This window comes from Xenopus tropicalis, chromosome 7 (genome assembly GCF_000004195.4).
Source record: "Xenopus tropicalis strain Nigerian chromosome 7, UCB_Xtro_10.0, whole genome shotgun sequence".
NCBI classification, from domain to species: domain Eukaryota; kingdom Metazoa; phylum Chordata; class Amphibia; order Anura; family Pipidae; genus Xenopus; species Xenopus tropicalis.
The window spans coordinates 55289984-55306285 of NC_030683.2; the positions used below are offsets into that span (position 1 = coordinate 55289984).

The 16302-nt window shown below is 39.9% G+C and overlaps 1 protein-coding gene across 5 annotated transcripts in view; it reads right to left on the reverse strand.

Moving 5' to 3' along the window:
• The window catches only part of vcl (vinculin), a 117043-nt gene that overhangs the window by 20935 nt on the left and 79806 nt on the right, over positions 1-16302 (reverse strand). For all 5 annotated transcript variants that reach the window (XM_031904678.1, XM_031904675.1, XM_031904676.1 and 2 more), the window contains 6 exons: positions 14339-14529; positions 12958-13157; positions 8739-8867; positions 6076-6225; positions 4898-5006; positions 4477-4779 (listed from right to left, as the gene is read on the reverse strand). In XM_031904678.1, coding sequence (XP_031760538.1) covers positions 4477-4779; positions 4898-5006; positions 6076-6225; positions 8739-8867; positions 12958-13157; positions 14339-14529 — 1082 coding nt within the window. The remainder of the gene's footprint in view (positions 1-4476; positions 4780-4897; positions 5007-6075; positions 6226-8738; positions 8868-12957; positions 13158-14338; positions 14530-16302) is intronic.

Genomic DNA, 16302 nt, shown 5'->3' on the forward strand with positions numbered 1-16302 from the left:
CCGGGCCAACTGTCCCCCCTGTGCCCCCCTGATGGCGGCCCTGCATATGCCCATTCGATCCCCTACCCTTAAAGGGTGGTGCACCTTTAAAGGAGAAGGAAAGGCTAAGTCACTTGGGGGTGCCAAAATGTTAGGCACCCCCAAGTGACTTAGATCGCTTAGCTTTTACCCCGGGCTGGTGCCCCTGTACGGAGAGAACAGCACCAGCCCGGGGTAGCAGCGATCGCTTCCTTCTTCCTTGTTCGCGGCGTGCGCATGCGCAGTAGAGTGAAAAGCCGAACTTTGAACAGAGAAGTCGGCGTTTCACTCTACTGCGCATGCCCACGGATTTCGCCGGCAGAAGAAAAAGGAAGGAGGAAGCGCTTCCTACAGGTACCCTGGGCTGGTGCTGTTTTCTCCTAACAGGGGCACCAGCCCGGGGTACAAGGTAAGCGATTTGAGTCACTTGGGGGTGCCTAACATTTGGGACCCCCAAGTGACTTAGCCTTTCCTTCTCCTTTAATTTAACTTTTACTATGTTATAGAATGGCCAGTTCTTAGCAACTTTTCAGTTGTTTGTTTTTTTCTAGTTTTTGAATTATTTGAATACTTCTTCAGAATCTGATTGCCAAACTTCTCTTCTTAATTTTTCATTTAAAGCAGCGTACGTGGATTTTAACGGTGAGTGCAGTGAGGTTCTGATGTTTTTATGGCAGACTCTGTTAATGTGTTAAGAGGGGCTTGGATGATTTCTTGAACAAGCATAGTATCAAAGGCTATTGTAATACTAAAATTTACAGTTAGTATTGATGTTGGTATATATGGTTTATGTATGTGAGTGTATAGATAGGTCAGTATAGGTGTGTGTGTGGTTTACTTGGAAGGGTTGAACTATGTAACTACGACTCTTTGCAGCTAACTAACCCCTGGGCCAAAAAACTATTACTCTGTAAAGCTCCAGTTTTTTGTTACTTTATATTACTTATCTTTCTATTCAGTCCCTCTCCTATTCATATATCAGACTTTCATTAAAACCACTCCATGGTTGCTAAGGTAACTGGATCCTAGCAACCAAATATCTGCTGAAACTTCAAGCTGGAGAGCTGCTGAGCAAAAAACTGAAATAAAAAATGAAGACAAATAGCAAATTGTCTCGGAATATTACACTCTATATCAAACTAGAAGGTACCTCAAAGGTGGATAACCCCTTTAAAAATCCACACTTAGGAAATTCCTGGCCAAAAGTGGAGAAAATGCCTGCTATTATCCTATGTTGCTTTGTCTAGGATGTAGTAGACAACCTAAGTTTATGTATCATGATTTTAAGTTGTATTAAATGTGTATAGATTCATAGGAGGAGTAAATTAGAAAGTCAATAGAAAACCAACTAAGCTTGTAAAGGGTAAGCAAAATATCAGATTTGAAGAACAGCTGGCCAAGTTGGTATTGTTTACATTGAAGAAAAGTTGCTTAAAGGAGTTGTTCACCTAAATTAACTTTTAGTATGATGTAGAGAGTGCTATTTTGAGACAACCTGTAATTGGTCCTCAGTTTTATTATTCACAGTTTTTGAATTATTTAGCTTTTTTTTTTTTTTTTTTTTTTTTTTCAGCCACTCTCCAATTTGGAATTTCAGCAGTTATGTGGTTGCTAGGGCCCATTTTAAACTAGTAACCAGGCAGTGGCTGGTAAAAGGAACAGGAATATGAATATGAATAGAGAAGGGCCTACATAAAAAGATAAGTCATATAATGTAACATTAACAATAAAATTGTAGTAAGAGCTGCAGAGTTCTTAACTAGAAGTGGTTGTATTGGCAGATAAATAAGAGGAGAAGGGAAGTCATTTTACTGCCAATAGATTCGCCACATTAGTGCCACCTAGAACACTATATTTATTCTGCAGAAAGCTTTACCATAACTGAGTAAACCGCCCTAGAAGCTCCCTTCCTTTGTTTTAGACAGCAGCTGCCATTTTAGCTTGGTCTCCCTAGCTTTGGTGCTGCTCTAAGCATGGATCACACATTCTGACCACATTCTGATGGGGGGGGGGGGGGGGGGGAATAAATTCTTATGGGAGGGGCAGCAGGAGAAGGGCAAGAGCTGAGCAGACTCAGCCCAGGAATGAAGGATTTTTTCTGAGAAAGGAAGTCTGATTACCGAAGTACTCTTTCTGCTAAAGATTACTTAGTCTTTCCTTCTCCTTAAACTTTAAGGAAGGGTTGGATGGATTTTTAGCAAGTGAGAAAATGACTAAAGCTACTAAAATTAGCTGTTAAAAAACAAAGCAGATACAAGTGGCTGGTCCGGTCCATTTTATATGCTGAAATCCAGCTGCAAAACAGTTCTTTTTCTGTATCATTTAAAATGGGAGGGGAGGATGGACTAAAACACTGATGTTACAAATTGTAATAACTTTGCATTGCACTGTGATGTTTCCTTCCTTATTGACATACGGTGTGTAATGAATTGTGGGATTTAGAGGATGCAGACTGAAGTGTAAAAGACATCTGTTATGTATAATTCATTTTTTATGGTGCCACAAAAAGATGGGGGTTGTCACTTAGAAAAGCAAAAGCAACCTGCTTATCTATAGGAAGAAGCAGTGTGGAGAGTTTGAGTGCTGTACCCCTAAAACTGTAGGAGAAGCATTCAGAAAATGGGCGGTGCCAGGAAGAAGAAAAAGAAGATTAAGAAGTAGAAATTTAAGATGAAGAACAATATATTGGGTTTTCAAACCAACATAATAAGATGAGAGATAACCCAAGTTAAGATGCAAATGAACATGAATCTTTTATTTATTTTCTGTGACGTTATGAAGTTTAACCCTTTAAGTGCTACAGAATGTAGAATCTACTTTCTGTGGATATAAGGACTGAAGTGCCACAGAAAGTAGATTCTATGTTCTGCAGTTCTTCCCGGTTTGGGAGTGGAGGAGCGGCTTTCAAAGCGTACGTATGTATGCACACAACAAGCATTTTGCAAAGTGTACACACACACACACACTTTTGTTTCATCAGAATGTGTGGTTTTCTAGGATCTCCATACTGTAGAAGGTCTTATGACACATAATACACATACCGGGTGCTTACATAGCAGTCGCCAGAGCTTCAGACTTAAAAATTCATATGCACTTTTTTTCATTTGGGTGCCTCTGGACACAATATAGTTTGGTAAATCTATGCATATTGGGCATCAAACTCTTCAGTAGACCCTTGGTGTTCATATTTAGAACGTTTTATATTTCCAAAAATATATGGTTCTGGATGGTCAACTTATTTTTTTGTATTTTTACCCGACAAATATGAAATAAATGTGTTGAATTTTCAGTTGCTACTGATCTCTGGGGCAATTTGTATGCACTAACTTCCTTTTGGGGTCTCTAAATGCCAGATACTTTAGTAATCCTATGCACAATGGGCATCAAACTGCTCAGTGGACCCTTGGCTTTCATATTTATTATTCTTGGTACCTAATGTTATGTACGAGATATGATGCTTAAAAGTGGAAGCTCTGAAGCGATTTTTTTAGAATTTTCATAATGTTTTTTTTTTATAGAAACTGCTAAATTCAAAAAAACATTGCTGTTTGGTACTTAGGAGTTGAAAGCGATGGCTACCCATTTTGGATTCGGCAGAATGTGTACTTTTCAAAAATATAGGTTTCCTGGGGTAAACCTAATGTTCCGGGATTTTTGGCTTTAGAATCTAAAGTATGCCAAATTCTGCTGTAATGCTTTTGAAAATTTGGTAATTTACTACTGGGAGTTTGTAATCTATAAAAGTCAGAGATCTCTATAAAACTATACATATAAGGTATTTGCATGTTTGGGAGACACAAGGCTTTCTGAATCAGTTGAATGTTTGTCCATAAAATAAAATATTATTCTGGTATAAAAACCTATATCATGAAAAACAGCATTTTTTTCCCCTGGTATTTAGAGCTCTAAATTTTGTTCCAGAAGTGGAAATACACAAAAACTTGAGCAGTAAATGCCCCTTTAATGAGAGAGCACAAAATGTTTACAATGCGTCTGGCACTGGGGGGAAATGAAATGTGAAATTCTGCTGGCACTTAGAGGGTTAAAAAAGTATGCTGTTAATCAGACCCTGATTTGGAGAAGAAATGCATGCTTCTCTTTTTAAAGCAAGGGTGGAATACTGATCTTTGTTTCATCAAACGGAGTAGTACTCTTAGCAGTGGGCTTTTGTTCATAACACCTTACTTATTCAACAGTTGTTGATGACACAGAACAAATAGTTATATCTTGGAGCATTCTCTTCACTATCTTAGATTTTCTTTACTGAAATATCCTATATGGTTTATTTACAAGAGGTAGTTTTGCATTTTGTATATAAGAGAGGTCATTTACTACACACCATGAAGTGGGGGGAGGCACAATAGCTTCTTAACTAAGCACTAAAGGGCATGCATAATATTATATTATACGGATTTTTTGTGTTTGTATGCAGGAAATATTTATAAGTGTGTGTCTTACCAGGATTGGAGATGTTTCCAGCAACTGCTTTAGCTTCCATCACCATAGGGGAGATGGTCTTACTGAGCTCATCTGAAGCATTTTTTACAGCATCACGGAACTTGGGATCTTCAGAGTTTTCCATTTCCCTTTTTGCCACTAGTAAAATGCGATTAGCACGGCGGGCAATACTAGTAGCCCCAGCGACTAGCATCTGTGGCTGCATATTAGCCATGGCAACTTTACACTTATCTATGTCTTTTTTAATGGCTTCTTCAGAAGCATCCAATAGAGACCGGGTGTCAATTGCCTCATCTACCAAGCCTGAGATAAAATATAAGAAAAACAAAAAATGTAGGCATAACTGCATGGAAAAAAGTAACAATATTCAAAAAATATGCAACAAAAAATAAAAGAAAATACAAAATATACTCAGACATACCAGTCATTTTTTCCACATTGTCAATCCACTGATTCTTCATAGTTTCAAAGTGCTCATAGGCTGCTTGATTACCTGGGTTGCGCAGTAGGATGCGAGCAGCAGAAACAACCTGTAAGATTTGCAGGCTGAGTTATGTGCAATACTTCACCCAAAATGCCAGTTAATGTACTCTGATAACAGATTAACTCAACCCACAGTGATGCTTTGTCCTCTGCCAAATGAAAAATTGTTTACCCTGATAATAGCCTGCATGTCAGTGCACAAGCTCATACAGCAGCATTAAACCTATCACCCACCTGAATCTTTAATCCCCGATTCATATTGCATTTAGGGACTTAAGATTCTGTCAATTATTTTCTCCCCTTGAATAAATAATTGCAGTACTGGAAATAAACTCTTTAATCAGAAAACCATGGCAAAGATTTACCAAGTTGCTAACTGATCTTCTATATAATAGGCCCTAGATATTATAATTAGTTGCTGCGTCATGTTATATCCCCACACTTCAGTACATGCTTTTTGCAAAGATGAAACATGCAACTTGCAGTGGAGATTTAACTGACTGATTTAATAATCCACATTCCTTCCACTGTTGACACTCCCTTAGCTCACTTCATGTGACTGCCTTCTAACCCAGCCTATCTCTCTATCGAAAGGCTGATGCCATACAGGCTAATTCTTGGATAGAGGAAAAATGCAGGCTCAGAATCAGTGCTTCTGCTGACATCAGCCTCCTTCTGTCCTTGGACCCAAAACCATTGTGTCAGCTCAGGTGCAGATATCGGCAGTGAAAATGCAAACTCTAGTGTTTATTTGCAGATATCTGCTGTGTGTTCCTGCACCCAGGTCAACACAAATGGTTCTGGGTGCAGGCAAGGTAGGAAGCTGATGCCAGCAGATGGGCTGATTCTCAGCCTGCGTTTCACCAGCCTTAAGGTATAACTTAACATACAAGATCAGTCTAGAATGGCCCACTCCATTAGGCTTTCTTGAAAATCTAGTAGACACACAAGATGCTGTAAAATGATCTTCTTTTACCAGAACAACGTATAACTACAATCTTGAACTTTGCTGGGTTCCGTTTCAGATCAGCAGATTAGATATTGTGAGGCTTCCATTTCACATTTTTTTTCTATAGCCTTACTTTTAACCATGTGACAGTGTTCAGGCAGACAAACCTGAGGAGTAAGCTCCCTTGCTGATTTCACAGCAGCTTGTATTCCCTCCACAGTTGCTTTATTAGCTGATCCTACAGCAGCTGCCTTCTCAGCAGTAGCGCCCAGACGTGCTGAGTGGCTCTCAAAGTTTGTAGCCCTTTCTTCAAAAACCTGCATGAGAAAAAATGAATAAGAAAGATTAAAGATAAACCAAATATAAACTGTTCAGCTGATCATCACTATAAATTACATAAAGTAATTTCTAGAACTATACAAAATTACAGCTAAGGTTGAACACATAAATTGGCAAGAAAGCCCAACGAGCTAGACAGCTTGTTGGACAATTTGGCAGATATTACTGCTCTGCAACAATGGTGCAGTATACCACTTGTTTCCAATGGTGCAGTATAACACAATTTCCATGAATAGGGCTTGTGTTAAACCCAACTGCTTTAGCTGGTATTTTTAACAGTAAACACAGCAAAGATTAAAACTGAAAATTCTTTAATTTTCCAACTTCCCAAATCTTCCAAGGAAATGTGGGTGGAGAAAGAGGTAGCATTAAAGACTGTAATGTACAGGAGCCCGTAAACTGCCAGAACTAGCCTCTTTCTTGTAGTAAGAAAGCCCTTTTGGAACTTTCTGTGGCGGATTTGACAAGGATCCTATAACATGGACAAGGTTTATCCAAAAATGTCGGTACGAAAGGGATCCGGCAAAGGCAAGGTCAGAGTCGAGCAAAGGGTCAGTAGTAGGCAGCTAAAATTCGTACGTCAGGAGGCAGGCAGGGAGGGACTGTGACTGTTCTGAAGTCAAGGATCTGGACAGGGCATCGGCCTTGATGCTTTTGGACCCAGGTCTATAGGAGATGATGAGATTCAACCTGGAGAAGAATAATGCCCATCTGGCCTGTCGAGGATTCAAACTCTTAGCAGAAGAAATGTATTCCAAGTTCTTATGGTCAATAAGACTAGTAACAGGCTCCAAAGCTCTATCTAGTAAATGACGCCATTCCTCCAAAGCCAATTTTATGGCCAGTAACTCCCAATTGCCAATATTATAATTTTTCTTGGCAGGTGATCATTTTTGCAAGAAAAAGGCACAGAGGTAAGGAGGACCTTGAAAATCAATTGGTTGAGATAAAATAGCTCCTACCCCTGTATCGAGGCGTCAACTTTTAAAGTAAATGGCCTAGACGTATCTGGGTGGATCAGAACTGGAGCGGAAGCAAATGTGACTTTAGAGATGGCCTCAGGAGACCAGAGAGAATTAGGGTCTTTATAATTAAGAGGTGTGATGGAAGTTTGAGAATATCCTTTAATGAAACTTCTGTAAAAGTTCTGTAAAACCAAAGAATAGTTGTATGGCCTTCAAAACAATAGGTGTAGGCCACTCTGTAACAGCAGAAACCTTGGCAGGATCCATCTCAAAGCAGGAAGAAGAAACAATGTACCCTAGGAAAGGAATCTTTGAGTTACGAAACTCACATTCTTCAATTTAGCATAAATATTATTTTCTACGAGACATTGTAGAACTGGGTTAACTTGAGGAATGTGTTCTGATAAGGAGGAGGAAAACACCAGGATATTGTCAAGGTATACTACTACACATGATTGTAACATATCACAAAAAATATCATTTATGAAATCTTGGAATGCAGGAGCATTGCACAACCAAAGGGCATGGCTAGGTACTCGCAGTGGCCATTACAGGTTTTAAATGTAGTTTTCCACTCGTCCCCTTAACGGATATGAGTCAGGTTGTAAGCACCCAAAAATCAAAAGCCCAAGTTTGGAGAAAACCTTGGGATCCTTTTAATCTGTAAAAGAATTCTTGAATTAGGGGGAGTGGATAGCGATTCTTGACTGTGGTTTTTATTGAGACTGCATCAGTTAATACACTGTCCAAGACCCCCATCTTTCTTTTGACCGAAGAAGAACTCAACACCAGCAGGAGAACTATATTTTCTAATGAAGCCTCTGGAAAGATTTTCTTGGATGTACTCTTTCATGGCCTGGGTCTCTGGGACTGACAATGGATAAGTTCTTCCCCTTGGAGGAATTTTGCCAGGAATAAGTTCGGCAGTCATAAGGTCTATGTGGAGAAAGAGTCTCTGCATTCTTTTTCTCAAAGACATCAGAGAATTCAATGTAGCATTTAGGCAAATGTTTAACTGTATAATTAATGAGACATGCAGGGGCATGAATGGAGCAGGCATACAAAAGGGATGATAGGAGGAACCTAGGCCAATGCAATGGCTCAAGTGTGGGTCCTCAGACGCTAAGCCTAGTGGATTCTCAGACTGCAGATAAATGTAAACCAAGGATCCACCCAGTGTGGCACTAGAGACTAAGTGGGTCCAGGGGGCCACATCACTAGTGCATAGAGAGCCATTGACAAAAAAACTGCAGGTTTGTTGTAGGGTGTTGAGTTTTACTGGTTAAAAGGAATTAGTCAATGGGCTTTTTACCAACCAAAGTGGTATTCTATCGCCCTCATTTAGTGCTGCGGTAGGGAAATATTGGTATGATGATCTACACTACAGACACATTTTTTATTCCACCACTATTAGGGATTATTTGAACAAAGAACAGTACTTGAGAGTGAAGTCTCATTTATGAATAAGAACAATTCTAGGTAAATATATTTTTTAAAGGAAAAAAGATAACCATGAAAATACCTACCTCATCTCTGTTGGGGGTATCAGAAGGAGATGTTGCTGCAACAGCTAAAAGTTTAATGGGTGTTGTTGTGTCACTAAAAACATCAGACACCTCTTGAGTCATTGCTTCCTGCATTTTCCCCTTTAGATCCTACAGTCGATTGGATTATTAAAAAAAAAAAAAAAGAATGTTCAGCTCTTATAATTAATGACCATTTCTTTAACAAATAATTAAATTAGAAGTCTAAAGCTTGAGCACCTAACTAATTAAACACAGTCCGATATAAGCTGGTGACTGCTGAGTCTTAATAGACTACTAAATGCCAGAACATACCCTGCAATAGACAATACTGAGAATTGTTCTGCTAAAACATAGGCAATTATCAGTAAACTATCAGCACTGTCTATTTTATCCTGTTTGAATGACCCTGATAGTTGTTGTTGGGGGGCGGTTTAAACTATCAGATCAGCCTCATTCGGTCCTTACTGAACAAAGCCTCCCTAGGTATAAGGCTAGTTTTTTTCTTATTTTCAGTTTTCTTCTATTCTATTGCTAGTGTTAACATGTAAATAGCAACTTTTGCTCTTGCCAACTGTACTAAAAACCTCTGATGATCTCAACTGATTTATAAAGATCCTCTATTATGGTGAGCAATAAATTTTGCTCAATCCAGAAATAGCATTTCTTCCTTAAACTCATTTATATAAAACACCTAACTACTGCTCATTTAATTTAACCATTTCACTGGTGCTACTCTAGGATCAATTATTACTAGTTAAATTGTGTCTAATACAGGGCAATGCAACCCAAATAGACTTATTTTGGGGGTTTCATTGAAAGCAAGCCATTCAAGATAGAGTCCTGCATCGGGTGGTGTAACCGTGGGATATCCCCCAAAGCAGTTGGGAATCTACTTGATGTCCCCACTGAGCAGGTAACCTGCGAGTACCCGACCTGCTGCAGTGGGGTGGCCATTTAGGGGATGCTTATGGCTATGTAAAACCGAATGGCGAGTTATGTCACATCACACAGATCGGGTTTGCATGAGGATAAGAAAGCAGGTTAGCGGGTGCAGGTCAGGCTTAGGGAAAGCAGGTATGGGTTGGGTGAGGGTCTCTAACTGCAGGTCACTAACCCAAGAGTGACCATGTAAAAATATTTAAACTGTAATTGCAGTATCTGGTGCAGGCTCCTGGGTGTCCTTACCATGACAAGCAATTATAACAGTAACTCCAACAATGTTACATAAAAAAACAGGCTTATTGGAGAATTATTAAAACACAACACTCCAAGCAGCACTGGCCCTGCCTGGCACATTTCTGGCACTCTTGCCTTTAAAGGAGAAAGAAAGGTAAAAACTAAATAAGCTTTATCAGAAAGGTCTATGTAAATACAGCCATAAGCACTCACAGAAACGCTGCACTGACTTCTCTGTCAAAAGATTTGTTATATCTGTAATTCCTGTGCCAGAGACACGCAGCTCTCTCCTCTCTCCTGTTCCCCCCCTCCCTCAAGAATGCTAAAAACTCAGCTGACTCAGTCTTACTGAGCATGTACACTGGTCTGGGTCTTGGTGCAGGAGGGCATTATGGAAACTTTCTTTACACAGCATTTTTTCTTCCTGTTTGGCTTCTGATCATCTAAACATGTGAAATATGGGGAGACTATTGAGAGAACTGAAGGTATTCCTGCAGTTTGAAATTAACTTTTTGCCTTTTACCTTCTCCTTTAATTGCATGTTCACATTTATTAAAGTAAAACTGTGTTTAAAAAGGTTGGAATACAATGCCCTCCTGTAAGATTCTGTTATATGTAATTTTTATGTTTGTTACTAACAAGAATTGTTCTAGAACTGGGGAGAGGATGTGTCCCCAGAGCTCCGTATCTGAGCAAATTTTACTTGTGGCTGGGTGGCATGCTGCCCCTAAATTTATGCCACCTTAGGCTTGGGCCTTTGAGGCCTTGCCACAAATCCGGGCTTGCATATAAGGTTTGTGATATAATAAAATGTGTATATTCATTATGAAAGCGTGATTTATACATGATACACCATTCAATGTATTACCTCAACTTTCATTGGTCATTTGGATATGTTCTAAAAGATACTCTACTGCCCCAGAGGGTTTCCCATAGCAGCCAATCAGCAGATAGAATGTACTGGTCACTTGTTAAAAAGCAAACATGTTATTGGCTGCTATGGGTTACTGGTACTGGGCAAACATAGTGTCTTTTATTACATATAAGGAACAGATTTTAGCCAAGTGACAACCCTTATCTAGGCTTCCTGTGTGTTAATGACTGGAATTACAACAGCAGTTAAATAATGTGTTTAATTATGGTTTAGTAAGGAGTAGTTTCCTTACCCCATTTTTCTTCTGCAAAGTCAAGAAGGCTACATGGTATCTTCCATATACCTGTTACCTGCAGTAACAATTTTTTTTCCAGCAACATTCCTTTTATAGCCATGACAGACAGTGCACTTTGTCTCCAATGAAAAGTCTTCTTTCCCACAAGGTACGAAGCACTGGAATACCCACCCACTTGTATCTATTGGAATCACTGCATGTATAACAATTTACATGCATTGATCCCGGGTAACTGCATAAAAATGCAGAAGGCGGCAATATCACACAATTACTTGAGATTGCAGCATGTAACAGTATTTTACAAGTGGCAACTCCAATGGTTGTGACAGATGGGCAGGCATTTTTGGACACTATTGATTGACCAGATTTCTCATGGGTGATAAAGCACCTCATCTTTTGGGGCACTGCATTTTGCTCTCGCCTGGTGGCTTTGTTTAAGCTTATTTTTGTTTTTTACACTCTTGTGGAGGTGTACACCAAGATTAAGAGCTGAATCGTTAACCCTTGGGAGCATGGTTACCTTCACTGATTGTGTTTGATCAGATAGGTAATGTTAAAACATTGGGCAAATACTTTTATTTCAAAATTATAAACAACATGCAAAGAATAGATGTACAAAAGGTATAATTTCTGGTGTCAGTATTATTTTAAAGTGGACCTGTCACCCTAAGAAATAAGTCCAAATTATTTTCTATATTGTTAGTTGAGCAAAATAAACTTTACTTACTCTATATAAATAATATAAAACTTGTTTCCTTCCGTCTTGGAATTAATCAAAGCAAGCAGGCAGGCACCATTTTGTGGACACTGTTATGAAGGCAAGCATTGTATCATGCCAAAATCTTGTGTATGTGCCAGAATGGGGGAGCAGATGCCCAGGCCCATGCACTGGCTACACAGTTAGATAAGGAGGAGGGAGGGAAAGTGAGAAGTGCAGTGACATCTAGGAAGTGCTGAATGGAAAGCTAAAGTTACTGTCTGCCCCGCCTCTATGCCTAAGGCATAGAGGCGGGACAGGCAATATATGATTGACAGCTGTGATTTTTAAATGCCTTTATAATGGGTTTGGATGTGTTAATATAAAAATGAATTTGGGTTTTATGTTTAATTTGAACAGGACTTTTATTATACAGATTTTCATGTCTGGGTGACAGGTCCACTTTAAAGACTTATTAATTTTCTCCACCAATCAATCTGTCTGATGGTTATGAACGGGTGAACAAAGTTGTGGAATTTTTATCAATTTACATAAAAACTTTTGTGTCTTAGCTATACAGATGGACATAGCTTTAAATATTAATCATGCTGTAACTCAAAATGCAGAAAGTGAGTGATTTATTATCAGAAAAAAGTTGATTCCTAAACTCCCCCAGTAATACTGACGTTCCTATAAATGTTCTAGAAACATGTCAGTATTGGTTTAAACTCTAAAATTAAAAGGGGGCTTTCCTTATCTTAAAAAATAAACCTAGATATTGTTCTTCTGCAGCTAACTTGCTTGGTGGGTAGCAGGATTCTAGTGCTGAAAAAAAATCTTGGCTGGCTCATTTTTAACATACTTCCACAGGGTGCCCATTCCTCATTGGTGTATCAGCCAAACTTCGACTTAAACAATCCGTACTTATCTAAAATTCTGGCTAAAATTAGCAACTGAAAACCAACTGCATTGTAATGGGAGACCCTTGAAGACACAAACTTTATACTCTGTTATTCTGCCTCACAAATCAACCTCAAGAATTGACATGGCGGTAATCTGGCTTTGCTGGATGGTTACTAAAAGTTTTTTTTTGTTAAGTGAATCACCACATGTATCAAGTATTGTCAACTGTGGTAGAGGTTTTTACTATATACTATTACTAACAGGGTTGCCTTACCTTGAGTGCTTCTTGAAGCTGAGCTGCTACAGCCTGAGCCAGTGGTGTGTCACCCTCACCACGTAATGCAAGCTCTGCCAGCTGCCCTGCCAGCTGCTCCACACGGTCACATTTTGCCATCATGTCCTGGCGGAAAGGCCCAATCATGGAGTTTGCTAACCGACGACCTTCTGCCACCAAACCCCGGATAGCTGCCTGACCTAAATTTTAAAAATTTAAAAATAAGGATATAGTAAAATAAAGCAGCACCGAATACTTTTATTCTCAATGCAAACAGGGGAATGGCCACCCAATTTTTTTTTTTATTTGTGGCTAAGGTTGTGACCAAGGATTGAACACTTTCAGGTCAGAGAACATTTTTTTGACTGTGCTCTCTCAATTACAAAGTATCTTGTATGGATTTGAAACCAGGAATGCACATAAATGGGCAATATAAAAAGACAAGATAAAACAGAATAATATGCCATGGTGGTAGAGATGGGGGTTGGACAGTAGGTATAAATTCAGGCTTACACCTCGTTAAAATTTACAGTAGTTACTCTCTCTGAAAAACAGCTTTCCAGCAATACCCATCATGTGCAGGCCATGATTCTGCCCCACACCCTGTCTCATTTGTTACACCATTTAGAACAGACTGGAAAAATATGTAAAACCAAATGGCAAGTGCATGCTAACAAATGGCATAATACAATGGAAATATTTGAGAAAATTGTGTTGGCTCAATTTGTTTGTCTAGTGCAGGGGTAGGGAACCTATGGCTCGCGAGCCAGATGTGGCTCTTTTGATGGCTGCATCTGGCTCGCTGCCAAATCTTTATTAAAAAAAATAATGCGGGGGGGGGGCGCGGCCTGCCCTCGGCGGATAGAAGACGTGTTTTAAGCCTTAGAACACATCTTCTATCTGCCATGCGCAGGCCACACCCTCCTTTGCATCGCATCCGGCATCCTTGGGACCCACCGTACCTTGCCCCGCGGCATCCGCGGCCAAACATATTGTATGGCTCTCACGGAATTACATTTTAAAATATGTGGTGTTTATGGATCTCTCAGCCCTGGTCTAGTGGTTTGATAGGCTTCAGATTTGTTACAGCTTATATCTTTAGTACTATGTTCCATAAGCAGAGTACAGCTTAGGTGGTCAATAGAGTACAGTTTCAAGTGAATAGAACAGTAAGTGTATTTAGATGCATAAGGCCACAGCATACATGAATTTAAAAATACTGTTACCAGAAACTTAATTTGATGATTCTCTGTTGGCTTAAAAGAAAGGGAAAGGAAGAATCACTGGAAAGAAGGGAGTGTGAAGTTGTTAGTTATCTCCCCAAAAATTCTAGTTACTTCCTTCCTTTCCCAGATCAGAATCCATAAGAGCTTTGTCTTACCAACACCCTTGTCGTCTACACTTGGGTTATCTATCCAGCGTTGGGCCTGTTCCACCTTTCCTTCCATGTTCACAGCAGCCTTTACAGGGCGGCTGTTGGCCACAGCACGATTCACCTTGGTCTGCAGATTCTGTAAAGAAGTTGCAATCTGTTTGGCCAAAGCACGAGCTTCATGAGAGTCTCCTTTTCCCCTTAATTAAAAAAAAAAAAAAAACAACACATGCTATGAGGTAAGAGCAAATAAGCTGAAAATTAAACATTAACACATAATATATAAAAATATATCTACAGTGGCTTGCAAAAGTATTCGGCCCCCTTGAACTTTTCCACATTTTGTCACATTACAGCCACAAACATGAATCAATTTTATTGGAATTCCACGTGAAAGACCAATACAAAGTGGTGTACACGTGAGAAGTGGAACTAAAATCATACATGATTCCAAACATTTTTTACAAATAAATAACTGCAAAGTGGGGTGTGCGTAATTATTCAGCCCCCTGAGTCAATACTTTGTAGAACCACCTTTTGCTGCAATTACAGCTGCCAGTCTTTTAGGGTATGTCTCTACCAGCTTTGAACATCTAGAGACTGAAATCCTTGCCCATTCTTCTTTGCAAAACAGCTCCAGCTCAGTCAGATTAGATGGACAGCGTTTGTGAACAGCAGTTTTCAGATCTTGCCACAGATTCTCGATTGGATTTAGATCTGGACTTTGACTGGGCCATTCTAACACATGGATATGTTTTGTTTTAAACCATTCCATTGTTGCCCTGGCTTTATGTTTAGGGTCGTTGTCCTGCTGGAAGGTGAACCTCCGCCCCAGTCTCAAGTCTTTTGCAGACTCCAAGAGGTTTTCTTCCAAGATTGCCCTGTATTTGGCACCATCCATCTTCCCATCAACTCTGACCAGCTTCCCTGTCCCTGCTGAAGAGAAGCACCCCCAGAGCATGATGCTGCCACCACCATATTTGACAGTGGGGATGGTGTGTTCAGAGTGATGTGCAGTGTTAGTTTTCCGCCACACATAGCGTTTTGCATTTTGGCCAAAAAGTTCTATTTTGGTCTCATCTGACCAGAGCACCTTCTTCCACATGTTTGCTGTGTCCCCCACATGGCTTGTGGCAAACTGCAAACGGGACTTCTTATGGTTTTCTGTTAACAATGGCTTTCTTCTTGCCACTCTTCCATAAAGGCCAACTTTGTGCAGTGCACGACTAATAGTTGTCCTATGGACAGATTCCCCCACCTGAGCTGTAGATCTCTGCAGCTCGTCCAGAGTCACCATGGGCCTCTTGGCTGCATTTCTGATCAGCGCCCTCCTTGTTCGGCCTGTGAGTTTAGGTGGACGGCCTTGTCTTGGTAGGTTTACAGTTGTGCCACACTCCTTCCAGTTCTGAATGATCGCTTGAACAGTGCTCCGTGGGATGTTCAAGGCTTTGGAAAACGCTTAGTAGCCTAAGCCTGCTTTAAATTTCTCAATAACTTTATCCCTGACCTGTCTGGTGTGTTCTTTGGACCTTATGGTGTTGTTGCTCTCAATATTCTCTTAGACAACCTCTGAGGCCGTCACAGAGCATCTGTATTTGTACTGACATTAGATTACACACAGGTGCACTCTATTTAGTCATTAGCACTCATCAGGCAATGTCTATGGGCAACTGACTGCACTCAGACCAAAGGGGGCTGAATAATTACGCACACCCCACTTTGCAGTTATTTATTTGTAAAAAATGTTTGGAATCATGTATGATTTTCGTTCCACTTCTCACGTGTACACCATTTTGTATTGGTCTTTCACGTGGAATTCCAATAAAATTGATGTTTGAGGCTGTATTGTGACAAAATGTGGAAAAGTTCAAGGGGGCCGAATACTTTTGCAAGCCACTGTATTTTGACACAAGCACCACATGCCACAGACTAAAGGAAACCATAGTTACTCCAACAAGCTATTGTACAAGATC